This window comes from Gymnogyps californianus, chromosome 8 (assembly GCF_018139145.2).
Source record: "Gymnogyps californianus isolate 813 chromosome 8, ASM1813914v2, whole genome shotgun sequence".
Taxonomy (NCBI): Eukaryota; Metazoa; Chordata; class Aves; order Accipitriformes; family Cathartidae; genus Gymnogyps; species Gymnogyps californianus.
This window is the reverse complement of record NC_059478.1, coordinates 5,913,630-5,933,863: the sequence shown is the minus strand read 5'-3', so window position 1 is coordinate 5,933,863 and position 20,234 is coordinate 5,913,630. Positions and strand designations below refer to the sequence as shown.

Below are 20,234 nucleotides of genomic sequence, written 5' to 3'. Positions count from 1 at the left end.
CACAATGAAGCTATTCGACACATAAACCTCTACATGCACATACATACACAATGTGCCAGGAGACACTTGGTTGCTGAGACACAGCTTATATCCAAAGACAGAAAGAGATAAACTGTTCCAGAAAAACCACATCAACAGTAAGCACTATATCACAGAAAACTGCATCCACAGAAAAAAAGCCACAGTCATACTAATATAAAAACCTTTATGCCAACAACAGCCCAAATGAATAGCACCAATGAAGTCAGAAAACGCTTGGGACAGCTGTTACCCAGGGATTTAAGAAGCACTTTCAGCGGGCAGACACCGAGCGAGCCCAGTCCTCTTCCCCCAGCCCGGCAAGCCCCAGCCCAAGGGCAGGAAGCCCACAGCACAGGCACGAGCAGAGCGTACATTTAAACTTTAAAAGTGCCGTCACTAGCCTGACCCGGTACAGCGGGGCGGCTTCCGAGGGGAGCGGGAGCCAGCCGGGCTCTGCCCGGCCCGGCCGGCACAGCCCGGGCTCGGGAAGCAGCTCGGGAGGCGGACAGTGTGCCGGAGCCGGCACAGCTTCACAGAAAAACCCGGTTTCGGCGGTTTTCCCATACAAGGCGAAAAGACAATAGTGAAACTAGAGCTCCCCTACCCTCTCTCCTCCTCCGCTACCCCCTGATACAATAAGCAGTAGAAAACAAATTAAAACTAGAAGAAGAGAGACTTAACGGCTAAGACGGGTAAAGCAGAGAACGTCGGAGCCCGGCGGCGGCAACCAGCAGAGGCCGAGCCAAGTGACAGCCGGCAGCACCGCCCGGCCGCCGGCCGGGCCCGCCGAGCCCCGGCGAGCGGCCGAACCCGGCCCGCGCCACCGGCCCCGCCTCGTTCGGCGCCCCGGCCCCTAGCGGGACGGCAGCCGCCAACGGCGCCGGGCCGAGCGCGGCCTGGGCCGGCGGCACGGGCCGCTTCGCGGCGCCTCCTCACCTGGTCGCAGCGGCGGCAATCGACGCCCGCCGCCCCGGGAGCAGGTCCCGGCACATCCCGCAGAAGCAGAGAGAAGGGCGGCGGGAGCTGGCGGCGCCCCGAGCTCGGCTCCGCTGCCCGCCGGCACGCAGCCCCGTCAGCGGCGCCAGCCCGCCGCCATTACCGGCCAACGACTGACACGGAGCGGCGGCGGCGGCGAAAGCGGCGGCGCGGGGCAGGGCGGGAGCGACCGGCCAAGTCTCGCGAGAACCGGCCCGCCGCGGACCTTCCCATCATGGCGGCGTCCCGCCGCTCCCCCTCACCACCGCCCGCGCCTCATCCCCGGCGGCGGCCATGTTGGGTGCGGCGCGGCCTCCCCGCCCTGCCCCACCACCTCAGCGGGCCGCAGCCGAGCCGGCCGGTGGGGGTTCTCCGCCGGGGCGCCTCCGCGAGCAGCACCGCGGCGGCCCCGCAGCCCGCCTACCTTGCTGAAGCCGAGGCCGGGCTGAGGTGAGGAGCGGAGCCCGGCGCGCCGCAGCCCCGGCGCCGCGCTGCAGGTGCACCCCGGGCGGCGGGAAGGGCTGAGGGCGGCGCCGGCCGAGCGCACCTTTCATGGTGCCCGGGAAGCCCACGCAACTGGCGCGCCTGGCCCCGGGCGAGGCGGCCGCCGGCGGCTGTCGGCCTCGGGGCAGGGGCGGCTAGGCCTCCCGCCACCCCGCCGGGCCTCCGGTCACCCCCACGGGCCCGGGGAGGTTTGAGTCCTCACACTTCCCTGGGCGCCAGACCCTCTCTCACCCTCAGAAAAATGTCATTTTCCAGTATTTCCCTCGAAGCTCCCCCCACCCCCCGCCACGGTTGTGCAGGCCTGACGTGCCGGTTCAGTCCACATGCAAATCGTGTAAAAATAAAAAGCTGTGGCAGAGCTCTCGGTTTTGATGCAAGAACAGGACTTCGCAATGTTTATTAAACCGCTGCTGCAGAGCGGTGCCAACGCTGATGCTGGCATTCCTGAAGCAGCTCCAGTCGAAACTAGGGCACCACTTTTTAGTCATCTGTATTCATAGCTAAGTCATCTTTATAAAAATAATATAACTTTTTTGCAAAATGAAAGCGGCTCTGATTACAGTCTCCCAGTTACCAAATTTAAGTTTAAATAAACAACGTTCGCAAAACTTCACAGAGATGACTGAGTACCACTGGCTTAATTTCACTTTTAACAGTCATTATAAACCCGGAAGAGTTTGTTAGTATACTATCTTCTATTGCATAGGTTCCACCCCAAAGATGCATTAAAACCACCCACGTTTCAAAAATAGGTCTAAGATGTTATCCAGCTACAACAAAATTATTTCCACTGAAGCAGCAAAGTTATTAGAATAGGAAAAAAAGAAATTCTTCCTACAGTTATTTTGGGAATGTCTCCTTCAGGGCTTGTCTACAACTTCACCCGAGTCTGGTTTTCAGTCATTAGTATGATTGTTTGACTACAGATGCCAAATTTCTTGGGGGAGCACGGGGGTGGAGAGTTATCTACCCCAACCACTAAAGGATCACTAAAACTACTGGAGCTCCCCCCCCCCCTTTTTCTTATTAACCAAAAAGAATTAAACTATTTTTACATAGCCTTTCCTCTTGTGAATGGTCAACATTTGGCATATAATTATTCCAATATGGGAATACCATGCAAAAACACCCTAAACACTGAGAGACCATTACAGCTGTGAAGCTTAGGCAACGCAGAACTTAATCATGTCACAATTACAGGATACCCATTTAAGCTTAATTTGGCTCTTTTACATGCACAAACTAATTACAGAGTATATTTTCCAGCGTAAGCATGCCTCCTTTGAAACGAGGTAAGCTTGAGACGTCAGTGGTTAAAACATTTGAAAACGATTTTGTTTTGCCAGATGAGGGAGAAAATACGTGAACACTGGAAGACGAGCACAAGCTCCAATGGGAAAAAGTGGTAAGTAGTGCCTAATTCCCTCCTGAGTCCTCAAAGAGCAAACCTGCTCCTCCCAAATGCAGGAGAAGAGTGTAAGTAATAATAAGAATGATGACAATTTCAGTCAATGAAAACAATATTACTACAGTGTATGGGAGCCCTGATCACAGACTAGGGCAAATTAAATTATTACATTCCCTGTCATCACCTAGTGTTTGCTTAAATTTACTGCTTAATATTGCTGGATTGGCAGCCTATTTAAATTATTCAGCACTTTTGTAATGCACTACCTCTTTAATTATGCTTTTAAACATAGTTTCTCTTTTCTGCTTGGACGCAGTTAATCTAGTTTCATGCTCCTCCTCTTCATCTTCAGGCAAACAAGGCATCACATTAGGATTTTCTCAAACATGAAAATCATTTGTTTTCAGTCAGTCAAATAAAATTAAAAGGCAATGTTTGTCTGCTGTTTTTGCTTCTATATGGCTTCTATTTATTCTCTGTATCTGTCAGTGGAACTTAATTGTAAAACTTTAGATTACTTTTTCAAAGATTCCCTACCAATGAGCGGAAAGCTCTGACAGGGAAACATCACACGAAAAGAGAAGAGAAAGAGAAAGACGTTCTTACAGAAAATGCAATCATCTTGTGAAATTCTCTAAGATGAGAAATAAAGAAACTGTTTACCTGCAAACAGCCACAGCTGAGAGAAGAGGAAGAATTGAACGCGCTCCAGTTTGATGAACTGCTCCCTAAACTGCGAAGCAACGGAGATAACCGCAGCAAGCGCTGCCCAAGCACTGAAAGTGGTGGATGGAGACAGATAGTAAGTTAAAAGTAAAAAGCCACAATCTCATCTTACGCTTACTTGGTTATTGCAGCTTTAAGAGAGAGGTTTGGAAAGTTTTCCACTCCATACTACTCTTGCACACCCCTTCTAAAATTAGAAAGGGGCAGCTGGCTATTGCAGCTGAAAGATCGGCTCGAGCTCCCCAGACTCCCTCCCCCCCTTCCTTGACTGACGTGGCTCCCAAGAGCCACAGAGGAATTTGGGGAAGGGTGCTTCCACCTGTTGGACATGGAATGAGGTTGTCCAGGCATTCAATTATAAATCCAACTGTCAGGAGCTGACAATAAAACAGGACACAGGACAGCTGTGAGGACTACAGGACACCCCCCACCCCCCCCCCCCCGGCTTTTCCATACTCCTACAATTTTGCAGTTTGTCTTACAGCAGAAACAATGCATGAAAAATTGTTCTCTGCGTGATTTGGGCTTAGGAAGTAAAGGGATCACTTCAGATTTGTTCTCATAATTTTCCAGCTGTGCTACAGGGTCTTAGCACAGAATCTGGCAAGTTGTTCATACATCATTACACACCTCCAAAAACAGATTCTTTTTTCCTAAATACAGCATGCTGCTGATTGCACTGCAGGTGGTGCGTACAGCAAATACTTTTATGCCTACCTTAACATGGAACTCACTTTGCCTTCTGCACTCAGTTTGAGCTGAATCGATTATTAGTTCAAAACATTTTTCAAAAAAAGTGTATGAAAACCATGACTTTTTTTTTTTTTTAATTTGTGGAAGATGAGCAAATGCTTTTGTTGGTGTGAAAAAATGGGGGGAAAAAATTAGTCCTTTTAACAAACCTGCTTAGCATGCTCAAAACTCCACTGCTCAGCGCAACGCGACTCAGAGCAGGGTGTGAGAGACAAGGTAACAACAGACAGGGCTGCTCATTCTTCTAGGTCCTTTTACAACATCCACTGCTGAAGGCAATACGGGTATTGCCATCCTCCAGGTGCTCAAAGGCAACCGCAGGAGTAGCAGAAGAGGGGCCACCCTCCACCTTCTGCCGGGGCTGGCTACCTGCAAGGGGGCTCTCGCCAGCTGCGGGTGTCTGTCTGTCTGAGCAGTTTGGAAATTTTGTCTGCAAATTGCTATGTAGCTGGTTCAGATCCCCAAAGATCGTGTTCTGCCCAAAGTTTGTATGCTGTAAGCCCACAGAACAAGAAACATCCCTTTCCCAGTCCCAAGGCCAGACCTGGTGTCTTTGCTCTATATAAGCACATTTTTGCTGTCACAGACTATTTAATTTGCTGATCTGCTGACAGTTAGGGACAGTTCAACTTCAGAAGTGAGATTTCTCTAGAAGAAGCCAAAATGTTTTACAGTTTGGAAAACATCAAATGGCTATGTTTGCTGCAGGCAATAAAATAATTATACAAGGAGGATAGTAATCAGCTGGCTGTGAGCAACACAGACAGACATTACTCTTCACCTCTGGCTGAGGAGGAGTTACTTAATGCAGATCTCATTAGGTACCTGTGGATATTTAATGAGAGCCTTTTAAGGACAAATCCACAAACAGCTACAAAAAGGACCTACTACTTCAAGAGCAGGAAGAGTCTTCTAATCCTGAGCCTTTCCCCTCCTCCAGAAGGGGCTACTGCGTATACCATCTCGCTTTTGATTTATTTTTCCAGACTAAGCAGCACACCATATATTTGGAAATACACCTCACTTTCCCTACAGTTAACAAAAAAAAAAAAAGTGATTCTCCTTTGTCTGGCACAACATTATGTAGAACATTAAGTCTTTAGTTTCCAGGCACCTTCCTATTTTGTCTTGAAACAGGGGAACATAGCTCTTTAAAACCCCATAATCAGGGAGCGGGAGGCAGTTTTATAAACAGAAAATAACCTGGATTACATATGTTTTATTTGTATAAGAGCATGGAATCTCCTGCCTTCATGTCATAACTTAGTCTTTTTTTGTGGTTGCCAATTCTGCTAATTATATACTTTTTTTCTAAGCTAGTGTTTAGTAAGACTGTCCCTCCAGTCAGTTCACAGTGCACTAGCTTGCAACAGCAGAGGTACAGGAACATGCAGCTAGGAGTGGAACAAGAATGAAGTCATCCCTTTTGTCAGCTGCTGACTCTTGTATCGGACTAATGAAACAAGTGAACCATATCTTATTAGTTCCAGCTGAAATCAGAACTGAGGAATTAGTACAAGAACACCACGTAAACGACAATTCAGAGCTATTACAATTTCCTGAAATGTTCCCTGTTAGAGAAAAGCCCTGATATTACCAAATACATGCATCTGCATTCCAGTATCTACCACTCCACTCAAGTTTCTTAAAAGTTCTAAATTTTGCAAAAGGTTGTATTTTAGGCATCTGTATTTGGTCAAAGGTAAAAGGAACAATCTTAAATGTAAAAAAAAAAAAGTCTGACCACTTAAAATTCAATGGGCAAATCTTAAAACAGCTTATAAAACAAACAAGTATATTTATTTTTAATGATTACTAAAATAGTTTACATAATATACAAACAAATATGCTATCAGGACACACTTGGAAATAAGTCACAGTTGTTTTTTTAAAAAATATTTGTCCAGTGAAATGTCCAAAATGTAAATGCCATCTTTTCCTTCCTGAGCTATTCTTAAACATCCAGAACAGCAGCACTTCCATGTCTTTTTACTGTTTATATTCTTCCCATTAAAATAAAAAGCACTATCCATTGCTGGCTCTCAGTGGTTAGAACAAATCAACCTCTGGTTTAAGTGACCGCAGCTCTGTGTCTCTCAAAACTGTGTTCTTTTATATGCTTAAGGTGATTTTGGTCCATTCCATTTAACACCCCAAACCTTTGCTTGCACAAAGAAGCCAGAAGCTCCAGCACCTCAAGAGGTTTTCCTGGTTAAGAAGAACTTTTTGCAACAGGACAGCTCAAGGGACTTGTGAATATAGGATGGGTCCAAGAGCCACTAATCTCTTAGCTGTTAGAAGAAAAAGCCCTATTAATTTGAGAGCAGTCTTCACATGTTCCTTCATACTCAATAAAACCAAATGCACACCGACCAATAGTTCAAGAGCATACAGTAACAGCAAGGAAATGGAAGTGCTGCAATTCTCTCTCTCTTTTTTTTTTTTTTTAAAAACACAAAATACTTACAATAGAAACAAGTACATGTTTTTAGTCTGGTGTGAGGGATTCTCGGCATGAGGCACGCTAAAAAAAATGTATTTTAAAAACATGCATTGCAAATCTGTTCTTCACTAGAAGCTTATACAGCAAGCAGCAGGTTATACGGAGACACACAAAGAAAGGTTATTTTTCTAGGATACTGAGTACCACAAATAAATAAATTCTCTTGGTGCAAAAATAATTATCTTATTAAAATGAGAAATAACCTATGTCTTCCTAAACTTTTGTTTGGAAAGGAGATAGTACATACACAGGGCTGACATGTTATCATTTCCCCGCAAATTTTAAGACTTGCAGAACTTTGACAAAGAGCAGAGAATTCCTGGAAGCAGCAAGGCAAAGAGGTGCTGAGGGATTATTTAACTGATGTCAGTACTACTAACGTTAAGCAATCCTTTGTACCTCAGCTTTTCTCACTCTAGAACTGTCTGGGGCAGGCTCATTTAAGGAAGAAATGCTTGCTGAGAGGTTCTCTACAAGTCACCAATCTTTCAAGCAATTTTGCCATTTCTAGAAGTGGCCAGAGACAGCTGACATCTATGTTGTGATCAGACGGATCAAGAAAAAGCTTGTGCTTAGACTCAAATCACTTTATCATCATTTTCAGTTTATGGTTTTTCTTATGTTTATGTTTTTTCTTATGTTAGAAGTAAGCAATTCTGGCAGATGAAAATGATGTTTTTGCATCGTATTACCTTGTTAAACAGCTTTATGCACCACCAGAAAAGGATCCTCATAGCAAAGCCAATAGTGCACCAAGACAGCTTCAGAAGCAGATGAGTGGTTCTGCACTAGTGGACACGTAATTCCAGCTCCAGGACGCCAAACCTGAATAAGTCACTGAACACAACTTACCAACAACCAGCAAGTTCCTTGCTTACACTCTGCAGTCAATTTAGAGAAGTCCCAGTTACTTTAGCAGAAATAACCCTGCCAGTTGGTGGAATTTCTCTGCACAGAAAGGGCTGTATGCTGCCTGAGCTCAGCAGCCGCAGTAAGTTCTTCCCTGTTCAGCCATTGCAACATACATTTTCTGTCTTCCTCCTTTCCCGAGTCCTCTCCAATAACTTTTATGTGCATCCCTCTACAGGGAGGCCCTTTTCAGGCCAAACAGGCAACACAAGATGAGATATACGGCTCCACAGTCCACTCAGCTTATCTGTGTCCATGCTATTATAAGAACTAGGAACATCTGAACTGGTAAACTTCGCCCAGAGGAAATCCCGGACTTTTTCCTCAACTTCTTGCAAGGTGAGGCTCTTTCTCAGTGACTGCTCATCCAGAAGAACTGTCAGTAGGAGAGCCACATCCTTAAATGCTGCGTTTTCATGGTCACAGTACTTGTAAAAGATTAAGGTGGAGCCTGCAGGCAGTAACTCAAATCGATGCACCACTGCTACCTTCTTGCCTTCTCTGAACCCAGAGCTGAGCTCATTATCTACCTCCAGCTTGACAACGTCACTATCCAATATGGCTTTGTCTGCCCCATTGATTTTGATTGTAGTAGCATTCTGGGAGAAGGCAAAAGCATTGGCAATCTCGTTACTTAGGCAGCTCAGCGCTTTCTCAGCTTCTTGGCCAGCTGTGAACAGTAAGATGGCCGGCTCCAAATGCAGATGGGAAGCATTAAGATGTTTCTCAAGGAACACGCGGGTTCTTTTCCACAGATTGGGGTCCTGACTTTGGTAAGTATTTTTTAGTTTCTTCATCTGGGCCCGAAACGCTTGCAGAATTTGAGTATCTCTACTTGACAAAGTTGTATCTAGAAGACTTGGCATTCCACTCCACAGGACATAAGCCAATGGGACACTAATTAACAGAACCAGTAACAAAGTCCAGCTCTTGTGAAATCCACTCTGCGATTCACCATCATCTATAGAAAGGCGGAGCAAACAGGAAGAAAACAATGTTTTAAAGGGAATCAGAAGTCAACAAGTGAGAGGAAAATAACAGGAAACAGTAGAATTCAATGAAACAGTAGAATTCAATGAACTCATCCCACTCTCAAGCTACTGGTACAGTAGCTGAAGAGCACAAAGAAGATGTTCTAGTGAAAAAACCAAAACCAAAACCAACAACTTTGAACTTCTTTAGCAACTGAAGTGACAGCAATAAAAAAGGACATTTTTTGCACATTTCCAGATTGACTAAGAAGTTGGATCTTCTTCTGAAAAAGGAGCTCTTCTGAAAGTTTATCAATACTCCATTCTATTTAATCAAATCCAAAGTAAGAGCTTAAAATGGTTCTGAAAAAGGTCAAGCTTTTTCCTACGTTTAGGCTCTGCAGAGAAAGCCCTATACAAAACCTGGCATCACCAGAATGGTTTCTGTGTTGTTATTTCTCCTCCTCATCCCCATAAGGATAAAAATAGTTTCTGCAGCAGTATTTGCATCTCAAACACTGGTGATCAACACTATCGGAAAACGTTTGTGGTCTTTGGATCGGCCATCTTCACAAAGACTACACACAGCAAACAGTGCACAGGAAGCATATAGAATATCAGACATTTTGATTTGGTTTTGTATTTGAACAGTTAAATTAACACTTGTTTGACCTACTACAAGCATAAGGCTCGATTCTGTTCCCAGTAAAATTAGTGACAAAATATACCAACCTCCCTGGGAACAGGAAAGAACTGTGTACCTTATGCTGCCTTTTTATATCCTAACTTTTCTCAGGACAGCAACACAACAACTGTTAAATAAGAACACCACTAGGCCTGCCTCAGTTTTAGTCTTGCAGCAAATCTTGTAAATACTACAGATGGAAGACCTTAAATTCAGGTGGAAATGTTACCTATTATACAACACCCTTCCTTCCTTCCTTCGTGCTGGAAACACATGCCTGAGCAAGCAAGTCATCTGTTCTGGCAAGGACCCTCAGTTTAACACCAGCTACCAGGAAATCTAATACTTGGACAGGCATGAAAATGGTTAAATGTAACACCAGCATGAAACAGAAGTGAAAGCAGAAGTCTTACTTTTGGCCAAAGGCTGTGACTGCTTCCCTATACTGGACTGATCTCGAAATTTACTTCTGCCTGTTAAGAGATCAAGAAAGGAACATGAGAAAAATACTAAGACAACAATTATAACGAATCTTCCAGCGGGGAATTTAGCAGGGAGTTGAAATCACCAAACTGCATTATTTTCAACAAAAAGCCGTTCTTAGTTATGCTTTTACACAGAAAAGTCTACGAAGCAGAAGGTTAACAAAGCACCCTTGCATAACACCTTGTTGAAGCGAACGCAGTCCTGCTAAGTAGGAGCAAAGGCGAGGCTGTGACCTCATCCCGGGCAGGGCTGTATCAGGTATGGGGCTTTCTGTTCCTTTCTGCATCATTCGCCCTCCTGTGCTCAAGCAGGGCTAGTCTTGAACAAGGAAAATGACAGGTTCACTGCTATTACTGGCCTGAGAAGTCCCATTCAACTGGCAGACCAACTCTCCCTCTACGCCATTTGCCAAATGTTAGTTCTTAAGCCATCCTGACAATCTTGCATAAGAAGCACAAGTCCCCAACCTAGCACAAATCATCCCCGAAGATTCTTACCTCTTGAAAAGTTACGCAAATGAAAACGGAAGCATTTCAAGTACAAGATGACAAAATGGCAGAGATTTAACAACCTGTTATTTTCTGCACAGGGATCCCATGTCCCAGTTAAGTTTCCTGATTTTGTTCAAGAATTTGAGGGACAGAAAAATGGAAGCTCAATTAACACACATATTAGAAAAACAACATAATGCAAGATATAAGTAGCAAAAGCAAAGCGGTATGTTAAAGGCATAGTCTCATATTCCCTCTCCATCTAGCTTGGGTCAGAGGCCTGCTTCATCAGCAGTCAGTTTCTTGGGATGAATTGTGCTTTTAAAGCAAAATGCAAGCTTTCAACTTCAAAATATACTTTTGGTCTATTTATTTACATGGGCTCAGACAGCAAAGTACAAGAGACGACATCCATAAAAGAGTGTTATGAACAACTTTCCCAACAGACCAGTATGAATATATACAGTGCAATTATTGGTCAGCATGTTTTCTGCATTTAGTCAGCTAATTAAAAAGACACGAGAATTTCTGGCTCCTTGTGAACTACAGCAACTGGTTCAAAGCTCAAGGCTCTTCAATAATGTATAACCAAATCAGGATACTGTCAATGGCCCTATTGAGAATAAATTGAACAAACACACCCTGCAGTAGTTATTTCAAGAACACTAAAATAAATTCTATAACCTTGTTTCTTTATGAATGTAATCGCAGAAGGTGCTAAAAGCAGCTCTGGTTTAAGCCAGAGCTTAACTGGCTTAATGAGCTACGCTATTCTGTAATTTCAACCCCCCACCCCGACAGGGCACAGACATGGAGCTTGTAACTGGCTAAGCTTATATAAGTCTTCTAACAGTCAAGAGATCAAAATCACCTCAATTCTGTAAAATTTTACAATGTAGCCCTGTTTGCAGAGACTAGGTTTCATATTTAGGAGACAGCTGTGATTCACACCCTAAAGGAAAAAATATTTCAATAAATAGTCTAAAAACAGATCCTATCCTACCTAAGGATCTTGCCTTATTTACAACACAATTTGCACGAAGGCCAAGCAAATTATTTGTCTTGCCTAACTCAAAAGGTATAACTTCTGCAGACACCTTAGAGCTTTCCGAGTTTCAGTGATTTTCCAAAGTTCTTCACCCAACACACAACTGGTCACTCCTGCAGCACCTATTACCTCTGGCACAGAAAAGAAAAAGTACCAGACTAGCGAGAACTCCCTGCATCAATTCATTTTTCAAAGGCGTTTCACAGATGTGCAGCTACCACAAGATGAGCTTCCCTTCCGGAAAGCACTGTCGTTTTCAAAAAAAAAAAAAAAAAACCCCGAACAACTCCCCCAGGTTCTCCATACTGAATTCTGATTTACAAGACTTTGTTTATCTATACCTGTTCAGGATAGAAACAAGCGCCGAGACATTAAGAACAGAAGGCTACTAAGAATTCAGAACTTTTTTTTTTCCCCCCTCTTCTTTCAAGTACTCTTCCAAGAGGAAAAAAAACCCCAAACCAACAAATCCACAAAAACAACCAAAGATAAAAATCTGAAACACAGGGAACTGGTCATTAGATGAACAGACTGGAGTTTGCCAGCAAAGAAAAAACGCTGCCCCTCTCCAGGAGTCTAAGACAACTCATTCAATCATAGCAGGCCACCATTACTCAGGGAAAGGCTAGAAGGGAAGGTGATGTGTACAAACTGTCTAACATTCACTGCTACCAAAAAGGTGAAGGTTTTGTTCCCTTCCTCAGCTCACCTGAACAACGCCACTAGTACATGCTCTGCACTTACTGATTGTCCCATGACTCAACTCCATTTCCTAAGCTAGCCATGAAAGAAAAAAAAAAAAAAGAAAAAAAAAGAAAAAAGAAAAAGTGGGTCATTTTCTGTGGTCAGCAAGTTGAATAACCTCATAGAAGGGCTCTGGCTCTGGAATGTGCTGCCTTCTCCAACTTCCATTTGGATCTGCCTCCTGGGTCCCTTTCCACGTTCCCAGACAGAGTGTCCCAGGGCACAAGAAAAACCATAAGCAGAGGAAAGGAACAGAATTCTGTACTTTTCACTTAATTACAGGGAAAGACTAGGTATCTATTTTTTTTACTTACTCTGTGATGTAGTTGAGCGGTGCTCAACTTGGTTTTTCTCAAGGAAGTCAGCCTTTCTTTCTGAAACCAAAGCACAAATGAAAGAACTTGGTTATCACATCAGAGGTCAGAATAAGACAGACAAGCCATACGTGCTTTTAACTCTTTCTACGAAATCTTCAAAGGTTATTAGAGAAGGAGTATATGCTGTGCTGCCAAACCAAGCCTGCACCATATGACAGCTTCTTGGACCCCTCTGTAGATGGAGAAAGCTACCGTTATCTAATAGAAAGGGCTTAACTTGGCCCTTCACCCTGCTTTTCCCAATGACACAAAATTATCCTTCCTATTTTTTCTTTAAAAAAGTAACAATGTAATAATGATAAAATGCAAAGGATGGGAAATTAGCGGCATTAATGGATTGCTAATGGAGGGTACCAGATTTGTCACTTCTGAAACCAAAACTATTCAGCAGGAGATTTGTCACTTCTGAAACCAAAACTATTCAGCAGGAGATTTGTCACTTCTGAAACCAAAACTATTCAGCAGATTTGTCACTTCTGAAACCAAAACTATTCAGCAGATTTGTCACTTCTGAAACCAAAACTATTCAGCAGGAGGGAAAAACAAAAACAAACAATGTAAAGCTACCACCTTAACAACACAGCTATCGGCCCTGGGGGACTCCAGCAAACATGGGCATGTTCTTAGCTGCCTGAGCAAAATGCCTGCACGTGCTCCTGGGAAACAGCAGGCTGACATAGATGTGTTCTTGTGCAGATCTCAGCTACCTGGTTCACATCTGTGTTTTGCAGATCTCAGCTACCTGGTTCACATCTGTGTTTTGTCAGTCTGCGCTCACAATTGCTTTCAGTGCTCTCCCATAAACACTGTGTGATTAGGACTGTTACTGATCGAATGAATGCAAGCCACTACCTCGCTCTCTGACCAGTTACCAGCTCTCCTAAAAACCTTCCTCACATAGCATATCTATTTGGATGTATTCAAACCACCTGTAGTAACATAACTACCTTCTGCTGGGCTAAAAAGTATCCCGTATTTTCTTCCTCATTGCATTTCCCTATTGCTTCTGTAACACACATCGAGAAAAATCTCTTGAGCCATGAACAGAAAGTGCTCCCTCACTTTGAAATCACTTGGTATAGTCAGCTTCCCCCTGCTGAAGTCAAAAGTAACTCATCTTTTTAGAAAAAGAACAGTTTTGTTTTGCTTTGCCTGACGCAATTGAAGATCCACTCTCATAACAGTTTTTGAAGCAGGTATGATATTACTCATCTTTTTGTTTTGCTTTTCAAAAAAACCGGACAGCTATATATTTACCAGAGTTTAAAATTGCGCTTTCTTGAACTTTAAGGTTTTACACCCAAGCAGATAACTGTCATACTACAATCAGTTTTAATTTGACTCATGGACAGGAGTACACTCAGAAATTTATTTTTTTTTTTTTAAACTTCATCCATTCAGATTTCAACTCAACAACTCCCCCTTTTGTAACAGAACTGAATGAATGTAATTTTAGCACATTTAAGCAATCATTTGTTACATCATGAAAAAGATACTGATAAAAGTAGTGTTGTTACCTTTTAACGGTGTATAAATGTTTGGTTGAGCTTGATGCCCTGCTGGTTTCTCAGGTTCGTTACTGTCATAAGCCTTTGCTCTTTCCTTTTTTGGATTCTCTTGAAGAAAATAAGTTGAAGAACTGCCTGTCAGGAGGCAAAAAAGGAAAAAAAAAAGAGAGAGAGGATTGGTATAGGTGCAGTATCATTTGTGCTTGTAACATCACAAAACTGAAGGACCAAGACATAGTTTCAGAACATACATGATCTAAATCAGTGATTTTCAGGTTGTGATCTCCGAACAGTTACTTTCTTAAAATGTAACCAAAAGCAACTAAGACTCGAAAAGCTTATGGTAAATTTGAGTTCACTACAAATATAGCTGTCTACACCACCACTTTTTTTTTTTTTTTTTTTTTTTTAGGAGTCCTTGGCTTAAAAACACATGAAAAAAACCCAGACATCAAGAGACCAAATGCTAAGAGCCAAGAAATGCCTTACACTAAAGGGATTCAGTATAAACTAGTAAATACAGAAGCACGGGAGCAAAGAGAATTTTTCCCACGGTTTTGGGCACACAAGTCACAAACAATAATTGTGCTGTCTTCCATAGCATTAGGCAGAAGGGAAAAAGAGAGAGAAGCAAATATAGAACATAAGTCCCCTTTTTACGTAGTCCAAGCCATCCTTTAGTTAGGTCTCTCTCATTAACCATAATGGCAACCTAGGGCATCTATGCTCCTAACTTAATCCCCTCAGGTAGCTGGGCAGAATCTAAACCAACACCTTTAGATTGTTTGCCAAATTACACAGCCATTCAGATGCTGAAACCCAACTTAGTTAGCATTACGAACTAGAAAAAATAAAGCCCTGTAACATGACAGGAGTCACAGAGCAAAGGTCAGGGCTGGAAAGCCAGTCAAAAGCAGAACACCAGGAGAAGAGGTTTGAAAGGATAAAGTGCAACCACACGGTTGCCCAGATTCAAGGGGGAGGGGGGGGGAAGTTCAGGTATGGAATGAAAGCTGGAGTACAGCTGTGGAACAGAGACCATGACACAGCAATCAAGCTGAAGGGCATAAGCAGAGGAAACAGCAAAGGGAAGAATACAACTGGTAAAACTGTTTCTCTGTAACATTCACACTGGGCCCTTTTGTTCTTTTAACAGTACTGGGCTCTCCCGGGATTTAATGTGTTTCTATAGCTCTTTTACCATACGCACAAGGGCAACACACAGCTTGCCACCTAGTGTTTATTAATTTTACTTCAAGAAAACATAGTCTTTTTCTAATATGTTCAGGCAGCTTTAGCATGCCAGTCTATGTGAAGCATACAAAGGAGGAAAAAAAACCAAACAAACAAACCCAAAACACAAACAAGGGAGAAAACTGTAAGTTTTAAACGAAGGTATTAAGTCGCAGGTACAACAGTAAAGTATTTGCACATAGTGAGTGGCAAACTATATAACCAAAACCATCTTAAAAAACTGTTAAGTTGACTGATTTCCCACCAAGCTAAGAATGAAGATACTCACCAAATTACTTGATCTTCAGGAATGCCAAACAACATACCCATAATCTTTCACTATGTACTGAGGTTTTGCAAGGAAAATCTCACTAGTGGCGGTGGCTAGTAATCACAAGACCAGAAAGATCTATGAATCTAAAGAGGGCTACTCACGCAGTCCATACTTTTTAATTCCTCTCCCCTTCTTTGCATGAATCGGTACTCTACGTCTCTCACAGCGTTCTTAAAAGTTGTTGTAAAAAGGAAAGATTTAAATATATACAACTTCATTTCTCACATGAGGACATCTTGTGAATCAGCACCTTCTGTAACAGTGGGTATCACCAACAGGAAGAGTATTAGTGCAAGCAGACAGCACACATGGCATCCCCTACAGAGAAAAGTAAACTCCCTCTTTATGAAGTTTAACTTTCCTAGAAATATATATAAATACAAATTCCAATCCAAACATGCCTGTTCTTGCCTTACAAGGCCTTAAGCCTCCTACCCAAAGGATCGTTCCTGCCTCCCAGGCAGCTAGTGAGGATTTTCCAATCCACCTTAAATCTGCTAGCCAGCCACCTACTGCACAGTCACCTGCCAAGAGAGAGTGATCTTCTTACTATCCCCATTTCATACACTGGTTTAATCAAAGAGATTAGAAAACTGCGGCTTCATAAACTACAGGTTTATAAACCAAAATATAAAGCCACTATTTTAACATGTGGAACTTGTTCTTTTAAGTCTAGTACATGTCTATCCCTGTGGGTTCAATCTTTTTCAACACAGAGATAAGCCTGCGACACACTTGCTGCAATGTTCCACAGCAACTATAGACAGCACAAACTCAAGTGCCAAAAACACCTAGCGCCTGCCTTTAACTCGTACAGTCGTACACTCTACTTGCGTATTTTAAGACAGCTTCAACGGAGATTGCTAGCGTATTATCTTTAGCTCGTTGATCTAGAAGATGCCTGATTCGAGGCAGCGTTTGTAGGCTCTTAAAGCTTTTTAGCTCTAGAAGCAAGTTTCCTAATCTATATTTAAAACCTCTAAGCAGAAGCCAGAAACCAGTTTCTCCAGTTGTGGTTTTGGTTCCATTCTGCTCTCACGGAAGCATGGCAATTATGTCCTTATAAAAATTCACCCTGCTTGTACCGCTGCCTGCATTCCCCTAAACTCTGCAGAAAAAAAACCAAACCAAACCAACTGTATAGCTATAGGTGGCAGGACTGTGAGGGGGGAAATTACTCCTTCGCTTCTATATAAAGCATTAGGGTCTCTTAACATCATACTCTTACGCCTGTTGTGACTATAATCAGATACCGGTGTTAAGAGCTCGGGGAGGTGGGGGGAGGGCATCTCTCCCCCCAGCCTCATTTTTAGAGATGTCTATGTTTAAAAAAACCCACTCAGCTGTACCTCCTAAAGCACCCCAGCCACATTTAAAATACTAAGCATGTTAGTACCCTGTTAGCCATCATTTGGGAGTAACACCTTCCCACAGCTTTTTTCACAATTAAACCTTTGTACTTTCCCAAAGAAATACTCATAACCTCTCTCTTCCTCCCTCAAGATAAGATTTTTCCACGCCTCCTGGAAATTCTGCTTCTGAAGCATAATATTGGCAGCCCTTTTTAAGGGCAGTGCCACATAATTAAGGCCATGTACTGCAGCTGTAACAAGAGTTTGGTGACAGCCCTGTCACAAGAATACAGATGGGGTTGGAAAATAGTCTCAGGCTAGCCCAACTCATCCATCTGAGAATTGCCACATACTAATAATGTATACAGTCCAACTCAAAATAGACCAACAGACTAAAAGGGAAGGAAATAGCTTGCAGTTTTCTGATGGAATGACAGGCTAAAGACACGTGACTCTATTATACAAAGTTAGCATCTCTCTAAAGTTTTGAGAAGGATACAGTTTTCATCAACTGAAGAAACAAGAGCTAACACAACAGCTTGTCCAGCCCAGTGTCCAACAGCAAGTACCAGTGTATGCTTGGTGCTTCAGAGAAAGGACCGGCAAGCCCCAATTATGCACTTCCTCATAAGCAATGTTGCTCACTGTATGGAGCAACACTGTACGGAGCACAAACACGTATGGTCTTACAGCAATCTATTTTTGCAGCTCAAGATACTTTATTTAAATTCAGCCTTTAGAAACCAAGCAGCGTTAGTAAAATCAGTTATTCCCCATTTTAATGCTGTGACAAAATACTATTCCAAGTGATGCAACAGGTAAAAGAGCCACCTAAGGGCTTCAGCATGCTCTACATGCACCGATCCTTTTGGAAGGCCGAGAAGCACTCCTCATCTCTTTATGTATGGAATAAAAACCGCAGCGGGATTTCCTCACCTGTATGCCAGAACCACGGTAAAACCTGCAAAGGAGCTAAAACCCAATAAACTCCATTTCCCCCGGCCTGCTGCATTTCAGCACCTTTGCAAGCGGCGCACACAGTAACCTCCCCGAGCTGAAACCTACCTGCCGATCTACATGCTTTTATAGGGGGTCGAGTCAAGGAGTCTGCGTTCCCAAAGCGACCCTCATCTCCTGAAACGAGAAACGGGTGAAGGGTGCGGCAAGGCCGGGCAGCTCAGTTCAAGCCCACCCCTCCCCAGTCTAACAGCCTTCCAGGAGCACCAAACACTCCTTTCAGACTTACTGGGACACCCCAGTGTTTCCAGCGGGGCTGCCCGGGAGGGCACCCCCCACCTCAACGCCCTCCCGGGCTGCCCCTGCCTCACTGCCCCACAGGCAGGGCGGCCGCGGGCAAGGAGCAGGCGAGCCCGCCCGCCCCACTTCGCGCCGCCCCACCGCGCCCTCAACCGCGGGATCCACCGCGAGGCGCTGCGCGCGCCCGCCCGCGCCGCTCACCCTCCAGCGCCCCTCCGGGGCCGGGCTCGGCCGCGGCCTCCGCCTCGGCCTCCTCCGCCCGCGCCGCCGACAACCGGGGGCTCTTCCGCCTGCGCTTCAGCTCGGTGGCGTCCGGCGGAGCCTGCCCGTCGCTGCCCCCCACCATCCTGCCCGCTGCCGCCCCGCGGAACCGCCGCCGCCGCCGTCCCCTGCCCCTGCCCCGGCCGCCCGCCGCTGCCGCCGCCTCTGCGCGCCGCGCGGGACTGAAGCTGCCGCCTTCCCGCGGCGGGGGCGGCTCCGCGAACCTCACTTCCCGCCGGCCCCGCCGCGGGGCGGTCTCAGCGCCCGACGCTTCCGCCGCGTCGCCGCCCGCCGCCGCCTGCGCGCGGAGGGGGCGCCGCGGCGTCACGTGGTACAGCGGCAGGCCCGCCATGGCCCGCGCGCCGCTGCCCCGCGCGACCACCAACCCCCCCCCCCCCCGTCCCGTCCCGTTCCCCCCCCCCCCGCACGCGCGCCCGCCGCCCCGCTGAGGGAGCGGGGCTGCCGCCGCCGCCGGAGCCTGCCGCCGCGCCGCCTCCCGGCGGGAGGAGGCCGAGGGAGGACCGGGCGGCGGGGAGCGGCCCGTCCCGCGGCCCGGCTGCGCCGAGGCTGCCCTCCAGTGAAAAAAATGAGGGAGCGCCCGGCGCGCCGAGCCGCCCCCTCGGCCGCGGCCTCCCCCAGCCCGGCGGGGCCCCGCGGGGGCGGCCCCTGAGGGGAGGCCGGGCCCGGCGAGCCCTCCGGGCGGGCCTCGGCCCGTTGCCCCGCTCACGCAGGCGGTCCGGCCGCCCGGGGCAGGGCGAGAAGCGTCGGCCGCCGCCGGGCGGTTTCTCTTCCCCCACCTGAGGGGCCGAGGCGGGCAGGGGCTCGGGCGGCCGGCGGGGTCCCCCCGCCTCGGGTGACCCTCTGCCAGGTCCTGGGCGCTGCCTCCTGCGTGCCGGAGCGGGCAGATGGGCCGAGCCCCGAGCCGGGGGGGTGCGGGGGGGGCTCCCCTCCTCCAGCGGGGGCCGCCGGAGGGACAGCGGCGTGGCTCCGCTCTGCGGGCCGCCGGCACGCAGTTCTCTTCCCGCAGCGGTGGGAAGGAGTGCTGGGTGCTCCAAGGAAAAAGTGCCCGCGCTGTACGGTTGCTGTTTAACGTAGCATGCACGAGGGTTGCGTTTGAAACTATTACACGCCTGTCTGTGCCTGGTTTTCCCATGTTGCGACAGCGGACAGACATTTTCTGTAACCGCTGCACAGATCCTTACCAGGGCAGCGAACGGTTTAAGACCAGTTTGGAAACAAGTTGCTAAGCAAATGGAGGCCCTTGTACAGATTCTAAAGGATTTCTACATACTGAAAAATACAGGATTGAGGAACACGCATGCTCACGTTTGTGATGTTCCTTGGTTTGCAGGGTTGTCGACGGGGTGGGTGTGTACGTGTTCTGTGCCCTCCAACAAGAAGGCTGCATGAGGGAAGGGCCGTTCAGTTTTCACTTCTGCAATTGTCTTGTCTGTACGTACATTTCAAAATAAAAAGGATTTTAATGCTATACTAGCACACCGTAAACGTTCCACTTTCATCCAGAAGCGAGTGGGTATTTGTGAGATAAATTACACACACCTCCTCCTGTACCAGCAATAGAGTAAGCGCTGCCGTTCTTTTAAGATGGAAAAGCAGGACACAGACACTGAGCAGTGTTTTCTAAAGCAAAAATAAAAGAGGCTGTAACAAATACCGCATCAGGAGGT

General features: G+C 45.9%; 2 protein-coding genes across 2 annotated transcripts in view; both read right to left on the bottom strand.

The window, feature by feature from the left end:
* The window catches only part of CEP350 (centrosomal protein 350), a 64,636-nt gene extending 63,616 nt beyond the window's left edge, over positions 1-1,020 (bottom strand). The window contains exon 1 of the mRNA XM_050901449.1: positions 958-1,020. The gene's annotated coding sequence lies outside the window, so the exon portion shown is untranslated. The remainder of the gene's footprint in view (positions 1-957) is intronic.
* A 5,145-nt stretch (positions 1,021-6,165) lies between these two features.
* LOC127019050 (torsin-1A-interacting protein 1-like) lies at positions 6,166-18,631 on the bottom strand. Its single transcript, XM_050900962.1, has 6 exons — positions 18,487-18,631; positions 18,094-18,162; positions 14,119-14,244; positions 12,539-12,598; positions 9,869-9,928; positions 6,166-8,760 (listed from the first exon to the last, which is right to left on the bottom strand). Exons 1-6 carry the CDS (start codon positions 18,629-18,631, stop codon positions 7,958-7,960), a joined length of 1,263 nt encoding a protein of 420 aa, XP_050756919.1. The 3' UTR covers positions 6,166-7,957.
* Between the last annotated feature and the right edge of the window lie 1,603 nt (positions 18,632-20,234).

Excerpts from the sequence above, each read along its gene's own strand:
- LOC127019050 (XM_050900962.1), bottom strand. The coding sequence starts at position 18,631 with ATGGTGGGGGGCAGCGACGGGCAGGCTCCGCCGGACGCCACCGAGCTG. Across the intron at positions 18,163-18,486 it reads CCCCGGAGGGGCGCTGGAGG|GAGATGAGGGTCGCTTTGGG; the intron begins GTGAGCGGCGCG and ends TTCTCGTTTCAG. Across the intron at positions 9,929-12,538 it reads CCGCTCAACTACATCACAGA|GCAGAAGTAAATTTCGAGAT; the intron begins GTAAGTAAAAAA and ends ATCTCTTAACAG.